At 47.4% G+C, this 22,170-nt stretch overlaps 1 protein-coding gene across 1 annotated transcript in view; it reads right to left on the bottom strand.

The window, feature by feature from the left end:
* LOC149341071 (uncharacterized) overlaps positions 1 to 21,636 on the bottom strand; it is a 35,291-nt gene extending 13,655 nt beyond the window's left edge. Inside the window, exon 1 of the mRNA XM_089542918.1 lies at positions 20,831 to 21,636. Coding sequence (XP_089399044.1) covers positions 20,831 to 21,361 — 531 coding nt within the window. The 5' untranslated portion in view covers positions 21,362 to 21,636. The remainder of the gene's footprint in view (positions 1 to 20,830) is intronic.
* Between the last annotated feature and the right edge of the window lie 534 nt (positions 21,637 to 22,170).

The following is a 22,170-nucleotide window of genomic DNA, read 5'->3' as shown; positions in this document are numbered from 1 at the left end:
GCGCAGCAGGGTGTGGTTGATGGCAGCGAAAATTTGAAATCTTGCCATCCTTGAAGTCACACCGAGCTTCTCCGCACTCGTCTGATACTATGAGAAGGAGACTGAAATTTAATAATATATTAGGTCGCCATTTTAAATTATAGGGCAAAAACTCTTGGCCCGCTTAACCTACAGCCTAGATAAATTTGAACACTTGAATGTCGCGGATTTCTCAAGAAGTGATGCAGGTGCCCTATAAGGGGTGACGAAAGGGTCCCATTACACAGATGTGAAGAAAACCCTATTGCCTGGTTACTTTTTGGAAAGGCGGTACATCCCCCCCAATTACCATAACAGAACGCGCTTCGTCGTCGTGGCTCAACTCCTTACTAAAACGCTTGAACAATAAGAAAGAATGGCCGTTTCGTTATGCCAAGCAATCGAACACCAACACTGCATGGGATAAGTATTCCAGCGCTGCTAGTGAGTACCACATGTAATTGCGGCACGCTAAACATAACTTTTACTTTCCCCTCTAAGTCACGTAGCCACCGCAAAAGATTCTTGACAAAATCCCCCCCCCCCCCCCCTTTTTTTTTAATAGTATTTCTTTGTCTTGAAGTGAAGACTAACCTCCTCCTGAAAGCGAAGTTTCGGATGTGTTAAGAGATACATTTTGCTCTTTCTTCTCCAGAGAGACACTTGCAAACCACCCTTTACTCTCATATTACGCGCATCATCAGATAATATTCATTCTTTCAACACTGATAAGCTAAAGAGCTCATCCTCAATGTGAACTGACAACATGAAGGATCACGTGCTCATAAATACTAAACAAATCAGAAGCTCTATTGTGTTATTCATATTTCAACGGTAGCTAACTATGAATTCAGTTACCGCTGTTAGGAGGGTTGGGAAGGTGGTTCCCGTAATTCAGAAAAGGCAATAAATCATGCGCCAATGAATATCGGTACACGATCTCGCCTATACTCATTATCGACTGCTTACAGGAGGTATTCAGAGGACTAGATTGGGAACAGTTGGGTATAAAAGTGAAAGGAGAATAATTAGTAATCTGCGATTTGCTGATGACATCGCCTTGCTAAGTCACTGAGCAGATGAACTGCAAAGCATCATCAGTGAGTTATACAGTCACAGTAGAACGGTGAATCTAAAAATTAATATGTAGAAAACCAAATTAATATACAACTGTCTCGAAAGAGAACAGCAATTTACCATTGGTAGCGAGGTGCTTTATGAGGTAAGAGGATACCCTACTTAGGGAATGTAGTGACCGCAGATGCGGATCATGCGAATGAAATAACCAGAAGAATAAGAAAGGGGTGTAGCGCATTTGGCAGGTTCTCTCAGATCATGAATGGCAGTTTACAAGTGCCCCTCAAAAGAAAAGTATATACTAGCTACATATTTCTACGTATATAGCAGCTACTCACCTATGGGGCAGAAACGTGGAGGATTACAGAAAGGGTTCAGCTTAAGTTATGGAGAACACAGCGAGCTATGGAAAGGAGAATGGTAGGTGTAACGTTAAGAGGCAAGAAGAGGGCAGAGTGGGTCAGGGAACAAACATGGGTTAATGACATCATTGCCGAAATCGAGAGGAAGAAATGGGTTTGGGCAGGGCATGTAATGCGAAGGCAAGATAATCGGTGGTCCTTAACGGCAAAGCACTGGATTCCAAGAGATGTCAAGCGTAGCAGTGGGCGGCAGAAAGCTAATTGGGCGGATGAGATTAAGTAAGAAGTTCGCGCGGGGATAGGATGGCAGCAGGTGACACAGGAGAGGAATAATTGGAGAATTTTTGCCCAGCAGTGGGCGTAGTTAGTCTGATAAAGATGATGATCTGTTAATAGTGTTTGTTCAAAAATCATGCAGCATATTTACTTCCTAGTGGCTACTTTCTTGTCATCCGTCATCGTTCCACATACATACCTAACAATTCTGGACAAAATCATTTTTCAACAGGAAAGAGTTTACGAACGCAATTTTTTCATATATTGTAAGATTTCACTATAACAGTCAATATATCGGCAGATCTCCTGTGAGCAGCAATGCATTTTTTTTCTATTAACGTTCCTGCTTCCATCAAAAACGTTCCCCATTGTGTTTCTATGGCACTCTTAACTGCTCGATGCGAGCGATGAAAAAACTTTAACAGAAAGCTTTTGCTCCGCGTCGGAAGAATGAACCCTTACCTTCAATATTTCCATTATAGCAGCTTACAGTACTCCAATATTCACAATTTTTGCCCAGAAATGGTGGACATTACCAGTATGGACTAGATCAAATCTATTCTTGTGAAATCCACCTCACCGTTTTTCTTTTCCCTATCCTTTCACATCTTGACGATAACACGTACACCCATTGACGTTTCCTTTCATGAGAATCGGCCGACGCCATTGGCTGGGAAGGAGTCCTCTGACAGAGAAAATCCGCTTTTTTCTTGACTGTATCCGACTATAGCACCTATTTGCCTCTATTACAGCTTATTTTTCCATACCTTGCCGTCGGACAACTTCATCCGTGCAGATCATCGTCTATCCCGCTGCAGCGATCCCAAAGCCGTTTACCCGCCGTTGAGCTCAAGAACGAAGTTTGTTTTTAAGCGTGTGTCATTCTACATCTATATATTTCGTGTGTATACCCTCAGGAAGGACGGTCGTCCGTTCGAAACTGTCGGTATTAAATGAAGATAATTGCAAGGTTGTGACCCCTTCTTGTGTGTGTACACACACACACACACACACACACACACACACACACACACACACACACATATATATATATATATATGTATATATATATATATATATATATATATATATATATATATATATATATATATATATATATTTATATATATATATATATATATACACACACTCTGTTCCGCCTTTAGTCGGGCAGACAACCTTGAAATGAAAGGGATCCATATGGGATCTTAAGCTGTAGAACACTTTCCTGCCCCAATAACCCACTCAAAGCGACGCTGCTGCAAAAGCAGGTCAGTTGAGCCCTACTCACGCACCACAAACAGAACGGCGAGCCAGCTGCGCTTCCGTTATCTCTCAGCGGAAACTACTACAACGCGTTATCGTTGCAATGCACGCCTTCGTTTCATCACCGCGGCCCAAGCCGAGATAGGAAAAGGGTCTCACATGCCCACGGGCGAGGCGAGGACCTCGGATCCAAGGCTGCGGCAAGCAGCACCAGCTCTACATGTGCTCGCGCTCTCGGGTATATCGCCCTCGATCACCCCCGCCCACCTTTCTGCGTGATTACAGCCAGTGCCTGCCGCCGCTGCTTCATTTCCGCCGCCGTATCTCGCGCCGAAGGGTGCCCGATGGTGCGGGCCTGTCGTTAGCTCGAAACGCACGTCGGCACCCGCGACCTTTAACGTCGGTACGGGTATCGATCTCCCAGCGTGTCTTGTATATCGGGCCACGGCACGGCTCGCGTGTATCTCCTTTGGCCGAGCTCGGTTTTTACACCCTTCATCTTCGGGAGTGCGGTTTCTTCCGACGAATATTGGGATCCGTCGCCGCGCGGGTGCGATTCGCGCACATTCCGAGTTTTATTGCGCTCCGATTGTAAGAAGCCCCTCTATCGCCCGGACACCGAATATTCTAATCAGGTTTGTTTTGGGCAAAAGTAAGGCGTAGAGAGTGGCAATGACCTTTGACATGATTAACTTGAGGCTGCGTGAGCTTTGATAACAGCGCCGGCTCTTAGAGGATTCTTTCACGGATACGAGGGGGTACCCAAAAGAAACCGGACTAAATTTTTTGGTCGGCAAAGCTTCTGTGGTACCGCGTTTTGCCACTAGGAGCGCATAGAACGAATATTCCAGACTCAGTAAGCCGAGTGCCGTCGTTGAAGGAGGTCAGACTAGTTTAGGCAGAGTTTTAGAGTGACGACTGTTTTGTGTGAATGTCGTTTTTGCAATGGCTGATTTTCGTGAACAGCGTGCGCCGGTGAAATTCTGATTTTTGCTCGGAAAAAGTTGAATGGAAACTCTTGAAATATTAAGAAAGACGTACAAGGACGATGCTATGGGGACAACTCAAGTGTTCCTGAATCGAATCCTGAATCAAAGCAACAATCATGCCAATGGAAAACTTCAAATTCACCTCGCTTCAAGAAAGCTCGTCAGGTGAAGCCAAACCTCAAAACAATGCTGATTTGTTTTTCGACGTGAGAGGAGTCGTCCATTGAGAATTTGTTCCGCAGGGTCAGACAGTTAGCCAGGCTTTCTACTGGGTTGTTTTGAAAAGATTGGGCAACAGTGTGCGGTGGAAGCGGCCAGATTTTGTGGCGGTCGGGTGACTGGTTTTTTCATCATGGCAAAGCCCCTGCTCACACAGCCCAGTCTCTACAATTCTGTACCAAAAATGGCATGACCCCTATTCCTCAACCCGCATACTATCCCGACCTTGCCCCGTGCTACATTCTTTGTTTCCTAGAATGGAAAAATAGGTGAATGGAAAGCGTTTCGTTGATGTTGCTGAGGTGAAGAAAAAAACGACGGAGGCACTGTCAAGCATCAGAAAAGATGAATTTAAACAATGTTTTGAAAAATGGAATGAAAGATTCGACAAGCGTATCATTGCAAGTGGGGAATACTTTAAGGAAATTGAAAGTCTGTGCTTAAAATGTGAACAAATAAGTTCAAACAAAAATAAGTCCGGTTTCTTTTGGGTACCCCCTCGTATAACGTCGTTCGCATGGAATGACGTCATCTCCGCGTGACCTGGTCACGGCATTAGAGGCGTTGCAAAGCCACGTGGTGATTTGGTCACGTATTAAAATGGGCCACATGACCTAATTGAATGGGTCAAGTAAGACTCATTAAACCCCTTCCACATACGTGACCCCTGTGACCTCTTCCCTTAGGAGCTTACATTAAAACTTGTGTCAAAATACCTGAACTCGCTTCATCTTTTTTTTTTTAATTATACTTGCATTTTGCAAAGAATGAGTCCAACCTAACTTATGTGAAATTAGACTTGACATTATCCGGATGGTTAGGAGAAGTTCCGGGCCGAGTGCGTTTAAGAAAAAGTACCAGAAATACAAGAAACGGGATTGAATAAAGAGCGCGCTCATGTAAGCAATCTCAGACGCAGCAGAAAATACAGTCTTTGGTTTCTTCCTGGAGCAAAACGGAAGGTGCGCAAGGCAGGCTATAACCGCATAACTATGCGAAAGCCTAAAATTGACAAAAAAGAAAAATTGACGCCTTCTCGCAAACAGCCCGTAATCTACAAACTGACCAATACGTGCGCCCATTGCTCAGTGATTACGTGCCCCGGGACACCTGTAAATGTGGTGCAGAAAGAAAGAATTCCAACTGTACAAATCACTTAACACACAAGTATTCACAGTGTGAAAGCCATTTGTATCACATTAGGTGTGTCTTGTATAAATTACAAAAACCGGCGCGATAGTGTGGGCGCAGTGACACGAGAAGTTCATGATTGCCTTAAAAATTTCAAAGCATACTGAAGCTCGTTTCGCTCCCAGAACAACCCTTCTAAACATTCCCAACATAAGGCACTCAATAGCGGTACAGAAAAATTGAAGGCTACTGCCGAGAAGTGACACTGACCATTTCCGACTTAAACGCTTTGCATCTGCTGACCTTCCTCCCATTATCCCACTTAAAAGTTTTTTTCTCTGAGTGCCTCGCCAGGAGTGAACTCACAGGCTTCTCTTGAACTTTTTCGGATCAACATAACTTGGCAGCAGCATATTTTATTGCTTTCTTTTTCGTTCGTCGAACGCTTTTTATCTTCTCTTTTTATTAGGGGTGTGCGAATATCAATTTTTTCGAATACGAATCGAATACGAATCCTTGGTTCCGAATATCGAATCGAATAATCAAGAACAGATGCATTTAACCACTACAAAACGTTTATTTGAGCACCCAAGAACATCACAGTTTAACTATCAATGATTAAATGAACACAAAAGGTGTGTGTGGCTGCACAAAAAGCATCAAAGCCTCGAACATTATTCTTAGAAGAGTGGAAATATCAGAGAAGATGGCTAGTACACAGCACTGATTAAGGCTAGCTTGCCATAAGCACAAAAGCGCGTTGCTGGGATGAACATAAAAGGTTATCGAGAAGGGAAAACCCGCTGCTCCACATGGTCAGGCAGAAGTAGTTCCCTTAACGACTCCTCCAGCCACAGAAAATGCCCTCCCACTTGGCACTGAACTGGCACGTATTGCGAGGTATTTCATGCACAGCTGTGACTATACCAGCTTCGCAGGTATAGCCACAAAGAAGCTCATCAGCGCAGTCAGCTACGCCATGGCCCAACGTTACGCATTGCTCTAGGCGACGCCGTGTTGTTATGTCTCTGTCGAAAGGACTTGCGGACCGATATGAACGCCGGTGCTCACAATAGAATATTCGGCTAGATACGTATATTCGCGTCGGATCGAATATTCGAAACAACCCGAATACTTGGATTTCGAATCGAATACGAATACTAAAAATATAATATTCGAACTATATTCGAAAATTTCGATATTCGCACACCCCTACTTTTTATGTAATTGACGCACTTTCCTTTTCTGTGTTGGAATTCTAATTTTCTCTTTGATTTTCTTTAGCATTTAGACTTACTTGATTTTCTTGCTCTGCGCTTGGGCTGGTTATATTCCTTTTTTATTTTTGTTTAAAGCGTTTCAAGAACAGACGCCAAGGGACTCCAAAAGCCACGAATCGTGACCCGCTGGGTTGATGCCGAAATGTTTCATCATGTCAAATCAGAATGATCCAACTAATAAAAAGGACGGCATACATCGCGTAGTATGCTTCGCGCGAGCAAGTACTATGATGGTGCGCAATTTTCAACGGCCATTGACACGGGGAATGGCTAACCGCGTAGCTGCACCAATCGGCCATTCCGTTGACTGCCAAAACATCATTACGCTTTCATCGGATAGCCAAGCAGGTGTCAATAGCACCATTAACAACCTTTCTGGACATAATATCGTATCATTCCAGAATGAGTTTCCGGCCACTAGGGGGTCATTGACAAAGCGACTGCCGGTAATGACACCCGAGAGGACGGATGTTATTTAATGCTTACCCGAAATCCTCCGATGCCTGAATGTTTCGGAAACAACTCCACAAGGGAGATACAAACTACCTCGGTGACTCCACACGCTAGCAGCGAGGCTGCACTAACCACCCTTTACAAGCTGCTGCCAGAACCGATTGTATCTTCGATCCCATTCCCTCCTCAGGCCATCGGTCTAGACTGAAATGAAGTTGTTCCCGTTCCTCTTCCCACATTTCATGCTGGGCTACAATGGCAATGTCCGCATTTGTAAGCACATGTGCTCTTTATGCTTTAGTTTCATCCTTTCCCCACGTATAGGGACTTAACCAGACCTGATACCGGTTAACCTCCGCGCCTTTTTTTTTTTGTATGCTCTCCATACTTCGAAGATGCCTCCGAGACTGTAGGGGTCGCACACAGGCAGGGCCCATAGTTATAGGCGTAACATTCCCGGGGAGTAGGTCACGCCCTCATGGATGCCTACAAGGACAGCATTAAGGCCACCTCTCACTCAGCACTCAAGATATGCCCTAATCTTCAAAGAAACGACATATTCCTCGTTCAACGGAGAAAGAATGCCTAAATACCCTACTGCAAGTTTCCATGTGACGAGTTCCATAATTCTATACGTTTCCAAAAGAAATTTAATGGAGTCAGTATGGAGCATATGGAGCCGGTATGGACATATTGAAGCATGTATGGAATCTTACGGATTCCATATCACTTCATGTACATCGTATAGAATCCGTATAGAAGTTATGTGCTTATGGATTTCATACAGAGGAGATATGAACGTCTATATATTTTTCTATTCTTTATGGATGCCATATTCCCATAATTCCATACGAGCGTCTTATATAGGACGTTTCAGTAGGATAGGAATGAAAAGTTACAGAAAGGGAGCCATAAAATGCGCTACGATTGCGTCCACATGGCTACAAAAATGCAGATGACAGCAGAGGTTGTTTAAAGAAATGAAGAAAGAAACAAACAAAGAAAGAAAGAAAGAAGGAAAGAAAGAAAGGAAGAAAGAAAGAAAGAAAGAAAGAAAGAAAGAAAGAAAGAAAGAAAGAAAGAAAGAAAGAAAGAAAGAAAGAAAGAAAGAAAGAAAGAAAGAAAGAAAGAAAGAAAGAAAGAAAGAAAGAAAGAAAGAAAGAAAGAAAGAAAGAAAGAAAGAAAGAGGAGCTTCTCAGCGTGTATGACGCGATAAATGAGACAAATTATTTGCACGTTGTATTGGCTCTCGGTATGTGACCGCCAGTATTGCGAATAAATAACACGTGCACTCCGTGTCCGGCCGCACTCAACGCGTACGCGCGCTTTCCGTAAACAAACGGCCATTGAACGTCCAGTCAACTGCGGCGCTCGCATTGTAGGAAAGCTTGGACGTACCCGCGCAAACACGTCATCATGTTCCATCTTTAACAGACCCGACACGCAACCGCTGCGTGACAGTGTCCCGGGCGTGAGTCATCCGCGCTGACCGTAACGGGGGACCGCCTCTGCGAACAGGGTCTGGCGCAGCGGGCACGGCGGTAGACGCAGGAGCTCAGGCGGCGAGGACAACGGCTCATTCGCGCTCGGAGCTGGCGAAGCGGAACCGCGCTGCGGACACGCTACAGCGAAATCATTGACACGAGGAAAACTAGTTGCTGCTCGACGACGTGCCTAGCGTTGCCCTTAAGCGCCAAAAAACTTGGGAACAGTGCTGATGGGTTGGTCCGTATACACTCTAAGCCAAGAACGGGACTAACTGAACCACGCGAAAAATTTCGACCTCGCGGAGAGCGGTTAGTCCGTGTTGAAGCGAACTGAGGCTGATGTGCCTTTGCACTCAATCTCTAAGGGGGTAATGGACGCTTTCATGAGGAAGTAATAGTTGAAGAAACTTTGTTGATCTATGAAGTTCTAAACACCAGTAGCACGTACGCCGCTATGAAAGAGGGTGGCGCTGGTGAACACTCTCAAGGTTCGGTTACACTACACATAAATACCTCCGAAAGCAGAATATTGGACAGCCGTCTCCGTAGCTCAGTTGGTAGAGCACTGGACGCGAAATTCGGAGGTCGTGGGTTAGGATCCCACTGGTAGCATGTGGTTGTTTTTTTCTTCTGCTTTTATTAATCTCACATTCGTCCAAAACCACAAATTTAAAAAGAGGACATCCCCTAAGCTCCTTGGTTCTAGTGACTGTTGACTTATGTCATGTATGTCATAACAAGCACGTCTTTCCATTCCTTTCTGGGCTGAGTAGCACTTTTAGTACTTTCTGGCTCAGATGGGAGAAAGCGTGGTGACATTCTCGCTCTCTTTCTTTACTAGTGAAGAATTTTCCAGGCTCCACGAAAAAAAAAAGAATGTTGAAGTGCCCCACACTAAAGTACACTAAAATAGCATTTATACTGGTGGAAGACAAAAAAAGGCATCTACAGCGACCAGTGGTGTTCCGTGCAACCGAGGTGAGATCGGTACATTTATATAGTCGGAGGGGCAACCTTTCAGCAAAGCTCTCTCAATGACTTATGGGACTTTCAGTTTGGTACAGAGCTGCTGCAAAGTTTCGATCAAACGTCACCTGCCATCATTAATCAAAAATAAAAAGAAACTCAATTACGCTAGCTTGGACGACACGACGGAAATGCATGAGCGGTCACCGTTACGAAATACGCTCACTGGCCGCACACCGGTTTATTTTTAATTTCTTTTATTTTTTGTTCTTAGCGTCTTCATTTTCGTCGTCCTCTGCTTCACATTCATAGAGCCCTCGGAGTCCTCATACCACTCCTGGCATAGTGGTGGAGCTGTTGAGCGATGCGCCACTGCCCTGCGATGGCAGGTGCTGCCAGTGGTAGGGCTTGTGCAACATAGCTTGCTCTTTCCGGGCAATCTCTCGCAACCAATCATTAATTTAACTGTCATCTGTCACGATGGTCAGTTTTCTGACACTCCGCTGGGCAGGCCTTCACTGCCAGCGCTTCAACAAGGGCTTCACTCTATTTACTCATCCGCCACTTTCTCCGCGACAAGTCTCTTCTAATGCTCATGCATTAAAAAGAAGGCTTTTCACTACTAGACATTATGCAACGGAATCAAAATGGGTGCAGTTCGAAGCCGGTAGCGATTGGTAGTCATTTCATGCTTAGCTTGAGCTCAGGCCACGACGTAGACATCCTCATTTTGATTCGGTATTATTTTTGCTCCTCGTTGTCATTAATAGACTGAAAACACCGAGAGGAAGGAGTATGAAAGATTTGAGAGCAGTTTAATATCAGCAAAGCATTGAAAGTGTTAGACCATTCTCGTGGCAAGCAAGAAGGATACGTCGTCGCAGTGATGTTATTCTGTCGTAACCAAAATTTCCTCAGTTAGCGGCCAGATTCCCTATTTCTGACAACTTTCTCCTACAGCAGCTTGAGAACTGTCAATTTACAATAAGGGAGAGAATTTAAAATATGTTGTAACTCCGTAAAAATTCAATTTTCGCCAATTTTTACTCCTAAAATTATCCGAAGAATAGAGCATCATTGGGTCGTCGAAAGGTAAAAGTAATCACACCCGTGCAGTATCGAGACAGATGTGCCAAGAGGAAAACGCGACAGGTGAGGTTGGGTGGAGTGTAAAGAAGAGCGGAACAGATTAGGTTCAGAAAAAAATGACCTTTTCATTTTGATTCTATTCCGTTCTATTTTTCGCTATTTTGTGAGTGGCACAAGTTACATCACTCCCCAGCTGCTCTGATTGTCAGTGGCTCAAGCAGAGCAATAGTTGGGTCGAAGATTCACAGGAGCCAATCACAGAGTGAAAAAAAAAACGAAACGCACTCCAAAAGTACTTGCTATCCAGTTCTCCACTAGCCATTCTTTCAAGTCTCTTGAGCCGCTTCACTTCACAAATTGTCGCATTTTTCCAGCGTTTCTGTAAGCCCTTAACAATTAAAGAAATTAATCTTATTCGCATTAGTCTAGTCGTACACTCAGGGTAAACAGAAACAAGTTGAAATACGCATGTGTGCTTCGATTCACAGCGGCCATACAAAAAGGCTTTTTGAGCCTACACGAACCGTTGAGTGTCTTACATAATTTTCGCAATGAAGGCGATAGAATGACGGTGTGCAATAAATTTCAAAACCAAAATTACTCAAGAACGTTTGCTGTCTGTTTTTTTTTCGTCAAATCTCGAGTTCTATATAGTTACACAGCTAAAAATAATTTTTGGTTGGACACGCAAAGCGATGATTGGTTTGAACGTCGACAACTGTATAGCTCCAGAAGAGGGCAAATACGGGCTGGTTGGTACATTTTTGGAGAACTGAATGTTTTCTCATGTTTTTCTTGTGTTTTTACTCGTGCCATTTCATTTATATGCTGCCTCCCCTGTAGCAATAAACCATTTTGTTGTTGGTCAGCGCTGGTGTTTGTCCTTCTTTTGTCTCGACTTCCGTTGCGCTGTTTTATCCAGATCTTCGAGGGTATAGTTGTGATATTATCGAAACATTCCTATCGAGATTCCAATTTAAAGTAAACAAGTATACCTTGGGGGCTTGTTCTCTGATTACACTGCCATAAAGTAATAGGTTTAAAATTTTTTAGTCCTGTTTTTTATTCAAACACCTCTCTTTTGCAGATCTCTATGCAAAGTGCACCCAGAGGAATGACGCTAGCTGATGTCTTCAGTTACAAAGTAAGTGTGGCTAGACTCTTCTCTAGCATATGCTATATAGCCACAAGCCCAAGAATGCCAGCTGGTGAGAACTTCAGCCATCAAGGCCATTGCAGAAACAGAGATCACGCTCAGTGCGTGTAGTGTAATCGGTCTTTTCGCCACGAACACAATGTTGCTACCCGTAACACCGACCCTTGGCTCGTTCCTCAGTTTCGCACCAATTATAAATTGCAGTCCATAAAACACAATCTACCTGTTATATTAAATCGTCATAAAGCTATGAATAACTTTCCGCGCCAAAAGCTACACGAATACTTCAGGTAATTGTAATTGCCTTCTGCCTCGCATTGTGGTTATATAACTCTGTATATGTGTCCTCTTTTGTGTGATTTGTATATATGTATGTACTTTTTATATGTGTACACTCTGTTTAATTTTGTACTGTTTAGCATTTCTCCGTATACACTGCCTGTCGCTGCTTTGTAAACGTCTCCGGGACTCAGTCAAGGCCCAGTCGGTCCTTTTAGCCCGGATAACGTTCCAGTGTATGACTGGAGAATAAAATTGAATTGAATTACGTATATACTGGCAGATGCCAATGCAGGCGTGGAGAGCTCGTCTATGCTCCCGTGGGTTGTGCTGACACATCGTGTTCACTCGGTAGTGATCTTTGCACGAAACTTTACCTTAGCGACAAATGTTACATTAACAGTTCAGAGTATTTTCTAAGAGAATAATGCACACACAACAGCGTACAAATTTCTGAAAATAATAGTGCCTGCTTCTTATACTGAACTGCAGTAAAGCGGAGAGTTAAGCCAGTTGGTAAATTCTCACGAATAATCCCGAGCTACATCTTTGTGCAAAGTAAAAAATACGCGTTCTTTACGCCTGTAAGGTGCACTCTCTGCAAACGCGCTGTTTTTACTGCAAAGCATGCTTGATAGAAAACATCTTCGCTCGGAATTGCACGTGCACTTTGAAATGGTGGGGATGGGAGGAAGCGAGAAAGCACTGACGTTGCAGTCTACCCTTATCTTTTCTACCTTATTTCCAAAATGAACCCTTTCATAAAGTGGTCTAGCAAAATAAAATGAAGAGGCATTACAGGCCTCTGTTTCACAATTTTGCCGAACACGAATTTCGCCGCGCAGCTGCGCTTGCGCTTCCTGCCTTCGAGTGTTGGCTCGTCTGATGGGAGCGCCCGAGTGCTTTAGGAAGTGCAGAGCAATCTGCAGCCCTGCTTCTTGCGACAGCTGTACGACAGCTTCCGGCCCGTTATCTGCTTTCGACACCGCTGTACTTCCATGCTTTTCCAGCGTCCACGTATTACTGCCACGGCCAGAGCACTTCGATCCACTAAAGAACAAGAACAGACATTTCAGAAAAAAAAATATACAGGGTTTCATTTGAAACAAGTGCTTCTGTACAAGACTTTATTCAATAGCAATTAACAAAGCGAGTGGCTCCTTAATTTCTGCACTGAATAGCTCAAGATCTCAAGATGATTTTCTGACGTTTATTTGAGTTTTTTTTTTTTTTGCTTACACGGCTGCGAAATTTTCAAAGCCTATTTCTCACTAAATATACATAAAACCGAATTAAATGTGAAACCTTGTGAACTGATATTGCTTGCATTTAAAATTCAGCAATCGAATTGAGGAAAATGTGTTCAGAGCATCACTTATGATAGACTGCGGGTGCCTACTTTAATTAGAGCAAACAAGTGTTATTATAAACAGACCACGTAGAAAAGAGTTACTTGAGAAACAGGGACGCACTGGCACTCACAGCACGAAAGGGAACGCACGAACAAAACACGCAAACTGCAATTTTTGAAATTTCCTCTCGCTTCATTTTTTTTCCCCTTCAGAATTAAGCTTATGACTCCGGTCACCCATCCAGAACAAAGATGCGATGCTTCTGCTGCACAACCTCGAACACTTGCTGTCAGAATCCCATCTTAGCCCTCCCATAAGCGCCACAAGATGCAACCAAAATCCGACCATCTCCGGCTTGCCGGCAGAACTGGTCCGCGGGACACGTCTGAGCTCCTTTTTAGTACAAGCACTCTGTGCAGCGACGCTGCGACGGCCTTACCGGGTCAGTGACGAGAAAGAAAAAAAATATATAACGTGGATAGAAGTATAAGACGGAAGGGTTTGGTAGGGGGAGGCGAGGCGAGGGGGAGGTCGTGCGTCAGCGGCACAGCGAAGGATAAGCTGCAACACAGCTGTCGCGACGACGTCGCTTCTTGGTCCGACCGCGGCTAGCGAGAACGATGCCCCGGCAGAGGAATCACTTCCCGGGAGGCCGGCGGCGGCGTGTGTGCAAGTCTTCTCCGTGTTTCGTGCTCGCCCTGTCGTGACCTCCGGCGACGGAGCTGACAGCGTCGGCGCCGGACGCGAGGATACCCCCAGCCGATGAGCCACCGACACGCCACGGCTCCGTCACGCCATGCTGCCACGCCCCCCTTCCTCTCCCCCTCCCCTTTTCTCCTCAACCTTATGGTCGCCTTTGAGGCACAGCATATCGCTGTTCAGGGCACGTCACTGCCGCTGCAGCGATGCGCTGACTGCCTCGAATGCGGCTCAAGGAAAACGCGCGTGTTAGGACAGCTCCGTGCAAAGTGTCTGCGCTTTAAAACCACTCCCCGTGAGCAACCCTGGGTGTAGCTTTTTCGCGTCGGTGCTACCAACGAGGTATTGAGCATTGAGGCTGCTGCACTACCTCACCAGCTGGCAATGTCGGGGTTGCAAATATGAAGTCCAGTTTGTCACAGATTCACCTCCGCGATACTTTCATGCATCGCGTAACATTTATAGCCAAGGTTTACTGCATGGTTACAGTCTAAGTTAAAGGGAACTTTTTTTTTTTTTCATGCGAAAGGTTCTTTTTCAACAGGACCCAATAATTTGTTTTCATCGTTTACAATTTGTCTTACTCTTAAATGTTTTGACTATTCATGTCAAATGTTGGTGGCGTGTTGAAGCACGCGCGCCAACGCGCTTGGCCATGCGCAGTGACTTAAAAGACCATTTATTTAAGTTTCTGCTCGTTACTATGTTTTTTTTTTTAAATATCAATAATAACCTTTCTCCTCGTACTAATACGAATATGTCAGCGCATAAACATGATATGCGTGGGCGTCGCTCAAGTGAGGCACTTGTCAAAGTCAAGAGGGTGAAATTAGAGCAGTCGACATGTTTTTTTTTCTTACGAAACGTGTTTTCAGCTCGAGGTGTTCAGGTACTCTCAAGCTCCAATGAGTGATTTTCAACTGTTATAAGCAACTGCAGGTGCCCAAAAGACTTTGAACGTGCTGAAGATATTCAATAGTCAAAGACCATGCTCAAATCAATCAAACCACCAAAAAATTGCTCTCCTACCACCGTTATAATTAAAGGCCATGTTCAGCGTCTGTTATGAAAGGCGGTCATTACAACGACAACAAACCATCTGCAATAACGGATGCAAGAATATCAGCCAATGCAACACTGTGTTGCATAAATCACCGCCTTTCCAAAAAAAAGTGGACAAAAATTAAGGTTCCTGGGAGGGCCTTCTCTCACCATAAAAGTTTTCCCCTTTATCTTGCAACTGCGTAGAAGCAACCCAAACAAGTTATCAACCGACAAAAGCCGTGCACCATATATCACACGCAAAAAGAGAACACAGAAGCCCATTGTCTGCAGTCGACGCTTAAAAGCTGAAAGGAAAAACAACTACCATACTCTTCCGTGCAAGACATTGTGCTCCAACCGTGAACAAACTCTGCCCAAGCGTTCTCGTTTTGCGTGCGCAAAAAGCTGTGTCGCCATTTCGCTCCTTTCTTTTTCTTCCCTTTGTCTGCGCTTATCGGGCTATGCGCTCTCTAGTTCTCGCTTCTCCCCTGCCTCTTCAGGCGACCGCGGTCGTTCGTGTGCTGTCGTGACTCACTCGCTACTAGCTAGAAGTTTGCTCCTTTAATGCTGTTGCGTTTATCGCATACCCCCCACCCCGTCCCCTCGCCTCTCGAGCGTCCCCAATTGTTTTTTCATCTTGCAGGTCGAGTTTGTCCCCTACCGCGACTAATTGCAGTCGCTGTTAACAATAGCCTTAAATTTCGTTCAGAACGTTCCGCGCTCCAGCGCTCGACGTGAGATAAACGAAACGCAAAGAGCGAACCCGTCCGCCGTCTAAACAACCGCCGCCTCCCATTGGGGACCGAGGACGAACGTGCAAGTATTCCCGCTTTTTCGCATTATCGGAGCACTCATCGGTCGCACCAAAAGTGGGCTTCAAAGCGAAAGGGCGGAACCTGCAACTTTCCCTTCAACGCACTGCATCCAAAATTAAAACGCCTCACCGTTCGCGCCTGTGAAGATGCGTTCTTTACAAGCGCAGTGTTAATGTGGCAAAGCACGCTTCGAAAGAGATGCAAATCATGGAAGTACTGTTCGTGCTTGTAAAAATGCGTTCTTTACAGGCACAGAGTTAATGTGGCAAAGCACGCTTCTAAGAAAAGGAAAATCAAGGAAGTACCATTTGCGCCTGTAAAGATTCATTCTTTAGAAGTACAATGTGAATGTAGCAAAGCACGCTTTGATGGTGACACAAATCAAGGAGTATCGTTCACGCCTTTAAAGATGCGTTCTTTACAAGTACAGTGTTAATATGGCAAAGCATGCTTCGACGAAGACGAAAGTAAAGAAAGTATTGTTCGTGCCTGTAAAGATGCGTTCTCTACAAGCACACTGTTAATGTGGCAAAGCACGCTTCGACGGAGACGCAAGTCAAGGAAGTGCTCCCATTTTGTTTGGTTCGCGTTCGTCTGTTTCAAGCCATGCAGCAAGCGGACACTCTTCATTTTAAAGCGAAAGCTGCAGAGCTTTATACAAACCACTGAGGAGATACAATTGCAGCCGTGACACGTTTACGCCGCAAAGGAGTCAGCTGTGGAGTCCCAAGCCGCGTCAACGAGATGCGAAGTAGAGGATAACCCGACGGATGTTCGCGAAAGTGTGCGCCGTATCGTAGATTCGCCCTGACGAGGAAAACGAATATTCTCTATCCCGATGGGAAAGCCGAAAGCGTGTTGATATGCTGAAAGCGTGTTGATATAGCGGTGGTGCTGGCTCAGAAAGCGGTGGAGCCCAGTGGCCAAACGAGTTCAAGACAGAGGCTAAGCCACGTATCTAAACGTGTTCAAAACGTACAAGCCAAAGCCAAGTAGCTAAACATGCTTGAAAAGAGAGGCGAAGCCAAGTAGCTAAATGTGCGCCAAACAGAAAAGCAAAACCAAGTAGCTAGTTGTGTGTTAGGTTGGCTCGTCGCGTGTATAAAATGTCTGTGAATGTGCTTGTGCCAGCGCTACCGCCCTCGTTGTATGCGTGCGCTAGACCAACCTTATCTGCCAGGAAACGCCGCTTATTCCAGCAAACTTTTGCTGATTAATGCGCTAAGCCGGTAAGCTTAGCTCTACACTTTTTTTTTAGTTGTTGTCCTCCATCCTTGTACTTTCCTGCGATATTTTCTTATTTTTCTCGTTGGTACTTTCGTGCTTGCGGTTGTCATCTGACCCGATCTGCCACAGCCCGGAAAACTTTCTCTCTCTGCCCTTCGACAGTGCCCTTCACCACCGCCTCACTACTGTCGACCTTCATTCTGCGTTTGAGACGGCGATGCGCGTTAGCCCAAACTGTTGCACAAAATTTTAATTCACGAATGCTAGTTTACAAAAATCAGCGATGAAGAGCAGCGATGCTAACCAGGAGGACGATATTCGAACTAATTATCCCAGAACAGGATAGTTGTATTACTTAAATTAAACGTCGATGTCTGTAGTTAGACTTCCTTTGCCACTGAGGCGAAGGCTGCAAGAGTTTGTAATACCCTCTTCTTTATGTTACAGTGGGAAACGACAACAAAAAGGACGATATCAAGAGTTGCGTGTCGTGCTCTTTGTCGCCATGTCACGTTTAACACTGTCTAATCCGGAAAACTGGTCCCGGCGTTCACACCTAAGGGGAGGCGTATAAAAATTGAGCATAGACATACCTATTTGGAACCAAGCCAGTAGCGAAGCCCAATACGAAAAGTGACTTACTTTTTTCCTTCGCATTTTGCCTCTAACCTTAGATATCAATTATGGCAGAGACGAGAACACACTGCTCAAAACTGCAAATTGTTGCTCACAAGCGAGGTCAACAAAAAAAAATTCAAAAGACGGAAAACAACATTTGCTACAAAGCGCTCGATTTATTCCATCTCCGTGTGGTGCTCTCAACGTCGCCTGGGCATGGGTCATTTCATCAACATATTCTGCTCACTGTCTCCAACACCGCCTCCCTTCCTAGCCAGGGGACGCAACGGCATGGTAGAGAGGGGCGCCTTATAGCGGTCTTATGCCTCCGAGAAATGTGCTTAACATCATGTAAAACAGCTAACTTCGCCTCACATACTGCACCCCCCTCCCCACCACCACCCCCGCCTCTCTCAAGGTCTACATCCTTCCGCACCCTAGCATTATGTCTGGCTATCCCGCTGTCCCCAGTGCCCTCGTCTTTGTGAGCTAAGGCACGAGCGAGGAAAATGAACATGAGCGGCCGCATTGTGGCAGGCAAAAAGTAGAGAACCGTCTGGCAGCGGGCCTACGAAGATGGCGGGGGAAGTTAGGGAAGGAAAGGGAGCGATCCCTCATGATCAGGGGCGCACCCTCAACCCGCGGACTCCTCCCACGTCTCCGTGCCGGGGGCAACGAGCGGTGGCTGCACAGAAGCCTCGCGCGGGCATTACAGCCACGGCCGCCGCCGTCGCACTGTTTGTCGAGTTCGTTTTCCCTCAGCCGCCGCCTTTCCATATTTAGCCCGCGTCAATGCCATGCGAACGGGACTTTCCGCACGCGTAACACCCACGGTTGCCTGACGACGGGCATCAGTGACATCTGGGACGTCGCTCTCTATTCCCGACGCTGGCGCTGCGAACGTCATCGGCGCTCTTTCGAGACGCGGTGCGGGGAGGAAAGCGTAGCGGTGCCAGCCGTGAGAGAAGGAACGGAGGCGAAGTGTGCGGGGAGGGAGGGGTTGTAAGGACGGTAAATGGGGGAAGGAGGGGACTGGTTCTATATGTTCATGGCGCCGCCCCGCTGATGTGAATCGTCCGAGCGGAGTAAACAGAACTGGTGCGCGTCAATAAGTGAAACCCGGTGTCTCTCGCCGAGATCGAGCTGCCGCCCCGAGTTTCGCGCAGCCCAATAATTCGCCTTCGCTCGTAACGCGTTCTGCTCACGAACTGTCTGCTAAATTAGTCGCTGTTCGGCTGACGGGCTCAAAAAAAAAAAAAGCAATTTTCGCCTACGACTGTGCAGTAACGATTAGTATGCAGCTGGAAATAACCATCAAGGCTGTTTCCTAGGCTTTTTGATTGCTTATATTGACGAAAATATAAGCGCACAAGAAGACGGGGTCATGAGAGAGACAATGGGCACAGCAGCATTGGGTCAGCTTATGACAGCTTCCTGCTCTGTTTGCAGCCTTGCATCTCCTCTGCACCAAAATCCTTACGCCTACAGGCCTAGTAGGGCTTTCATATGCCTACGACCTTGCGGCTAAGAGGGCCGGTCGTGAAGTTATCACCGCAGTTAAAACGGAGCGGCGCAAAGCAGTAAAAGGTAGGAATATCCTACCATCAACGAACGATAGGGATCACTAGGTGGTTTGCACGAGGCGAAGGAAATGAAGGCGTCCGAGCGCGCTCGCTCGAATGTGCAATCACGGCGAACGCCTCCCGTGTGGTCGCTTTATGTGCGGCCTTTCTGAGCCGTGAGCGGTTCATAAGGGCCAGCCCGCTATCACGGCGCCCGGCGCAAACTGCTCTCCCCGGACGCCTTTTCATCTCACGTGCTCGCGCACAAAGGAGAGCGGATGAAAAACGCGCCCAGCGAGGAAGCGAGGGATCTCCCGCGATGAATGGCCCAAGGACGAGGCTCATCCGGTGGCCCCGAGCATCGGAGCTTAGCTCTCTCCGCTTGCGCCGCGTCGTAAAGGCCAAGGGTGTAAGCACCGGGAGCTGCGTTTGAGCGGCTCGTCTTGTGGAAACATGGCGTAGGTCTACCTTTGGCCCATTTTGATCCTACCGTAACGATGGCGGCTTCACACAGAATTTGCGCCAAATCACCTCACGGCTTTCTATCGTAGGCGCCTTGGGAATTACAAAGAAGCCGTGAATAAATCGGCTCGTTGAACAAAATATCGGTGAAGTGTATTCGGTTCATCATGAAATTTGACAAAAACAACGCAATTAAACAACTCACGGGAAAAAAATGCACACAAAATAGAAAACGGGTATTTTCATGTATTGTCTTGTCCCTGTTTAATTGGACTGTTTTTCGTTCCTTAACATCATTCATGTAGTTATTGAACGCGCTTCGTGCCGGCGCCGTAGACGAGTAGTGGCCGGAGATCACGAATCGGCGGCGCCTTTGTTATTGCTCCGAGGAGGTTTAGTGACAACCCTCCGCTACCACTGACATATAACGTTGCCGCCATTCGTTCGTCTCGCGAGCCGGACAAAACATAGGCAGTTCGTTTTCGAATCACCAAAGCTCCCCCCTCCCGTCAAGTCTGGTGCTGCGCGGTTCTTATATCGACATTGCATAATTTAGCCTGGCCTTGTTTACAGGGCAGTGTAACTGACCTTGTCACTTTAGTCAAAGAACTGCGAATGTACGTTTCGCACGCTTTACTTTAGGAACGGCTGTGAAAACAAACGTTATTTTTCTACACTAAAATCAAACTGACGCTAATTATACAAATCGTTAGCCAGTGGCCTCGAAGGTGTTGTTTTCAGCTGCTCGGCTGTACACGTAATAGCCGTCAGACCCATCGACGAGCGCATTACCGACCACCTTTAGAGAAACAAGACGGCAAGCAGACCCGCCGAAGAATCTTCGCGACCACATGACATGTCCAGCGGACAGACGCAGCCACTATCGCGCCGTAGCCGCTCAAGGAAGAGAGACGGCCGCAAAGGGCACCGCGCCACTGACGGCCGCCGCCGACTCAGCAGCGCGTGCTCGCGCGTGTAACACACACGCAGTGGGGCCACTCACGATCTTGTGGTTGAGGTGGGCCAGCTCTCGCTCGGTGACCTTGCGCCGATTGTGCTCCTGCTGCTGGCGCTTGAACTCGCTGATCTTGTAGACGAGGTACATGCCCGGGAAGGCGAGCACCACGAGCGGCTTCATGATGCCGCTCGGCATGGCCCTGCGACCAGCCGCGGCGGCGGCCCCGGCCTCGTGACCCGTCGGCGAGCCGCCGCGATCGGCCACCGCCGCCGGCTCGCAGCAACGCATGCGCCGCTGACGTCGCTCGCCCGTCACGTCGGCCGCCGGTCGATCGGGAAGCGCCGGAGCAGGATGGACCGCGTCACGCGACACGTCACACGACGACCGGCCCGGGAGTCGCGTCGCCTCGTCGTCGTCGTCCTCCTCACGCAACCACGCATCCTCGTCGTCCTCGGAGTCGCTGCAGCGAGACGATGCTCGCCGCATCCTCGCGTCGCACGACGACGCGCCGCGCATGCCGCTCGTGGTTGCGGCGGCGTAGGCGGCAGATGACGCGCCGCACTCCTCCTCTTGCATCCCCGCTGGTGGCAGCCGGTGCAATGGCGCGTCCTTGGCAGTGGTCGCGATGCAGGGCTCGGCAACGCGGCTGGTGGATGCAGCGACTCGCTCAGGGTCGGCCGCATGCTAGGGCCGGCGCCCGGCTGCTGCTCGGGGGATCCGTGTCGAGGCCTTTCCGCAGGGCGGGGGGGCGGCCTTCCGCGCACCGGTGCCCCGCCGCCGGCACCGAGGTTGCGGCTACGACGGCGACGAACGCCCCGGCCGGATCGATGGCGGACGCGGCCAGCGCCCCCTCCGCTTTCTTCGCGGACCCCCCCGCCGCCGCGCGCGAACCCTGGCATTTCGCGCACCGGAAGCCGCCACCCATCGACCAGGGCAATATGTCAGGCTGCTGCCGTGCTGCTGAGCTCCGCTCAACCCCCTCCGCCCCCCCCCCCCCCCCCTACCTTCTCCAAGACAGAACGCGCTCTGCGAGCAAAGGTCTTCATCCTCCCACGCGAACAACTATAAACTCGTGCATCCCACTCGGTCCGTGGCCTTTGAAAACGCCTCTGCACTCTGCTCCCTCCCACGCGCTCAAACTTGTAACGCACCCACCTGATTTCCGTCGTCTTTAAAAGGCGCCTCGTTGCACGCTCAGGGTTGGGCCACTTCACGAGAACGCGCACAGGCAAAAAAAAAAAAAAGAAAGAGGTTAAGGGGACGCCGAGAAGTTACGGGAAGACGAGACAAAAATCGTCCTTCTGAAGAGTCAACAATTGAAAAGGTATCTATACCACGTTCCCCCTACACCATCCCATGAAAGGTCCCACACTAAACTCCACAGT

This window comes from Amblyomma mixtum, chromosome 5 (genome assembly GCF_055824585.1).
Source record: "Amblyomma mixtum isolate Tamu chromosome 5, ASM5582458v1, whole genome shotgun sequence".
Lineage (NCBI taxonomy): Eukaryota > Metazoa > Arthropoda > Arachnida > Ixodida > Ixodidae > Amblyomma > Amblyomma mixtum.
Note: the sequence above shows the minus strand (reverse complement) of the source record. Positions and strands in the feature narration are given on the sequence as shown.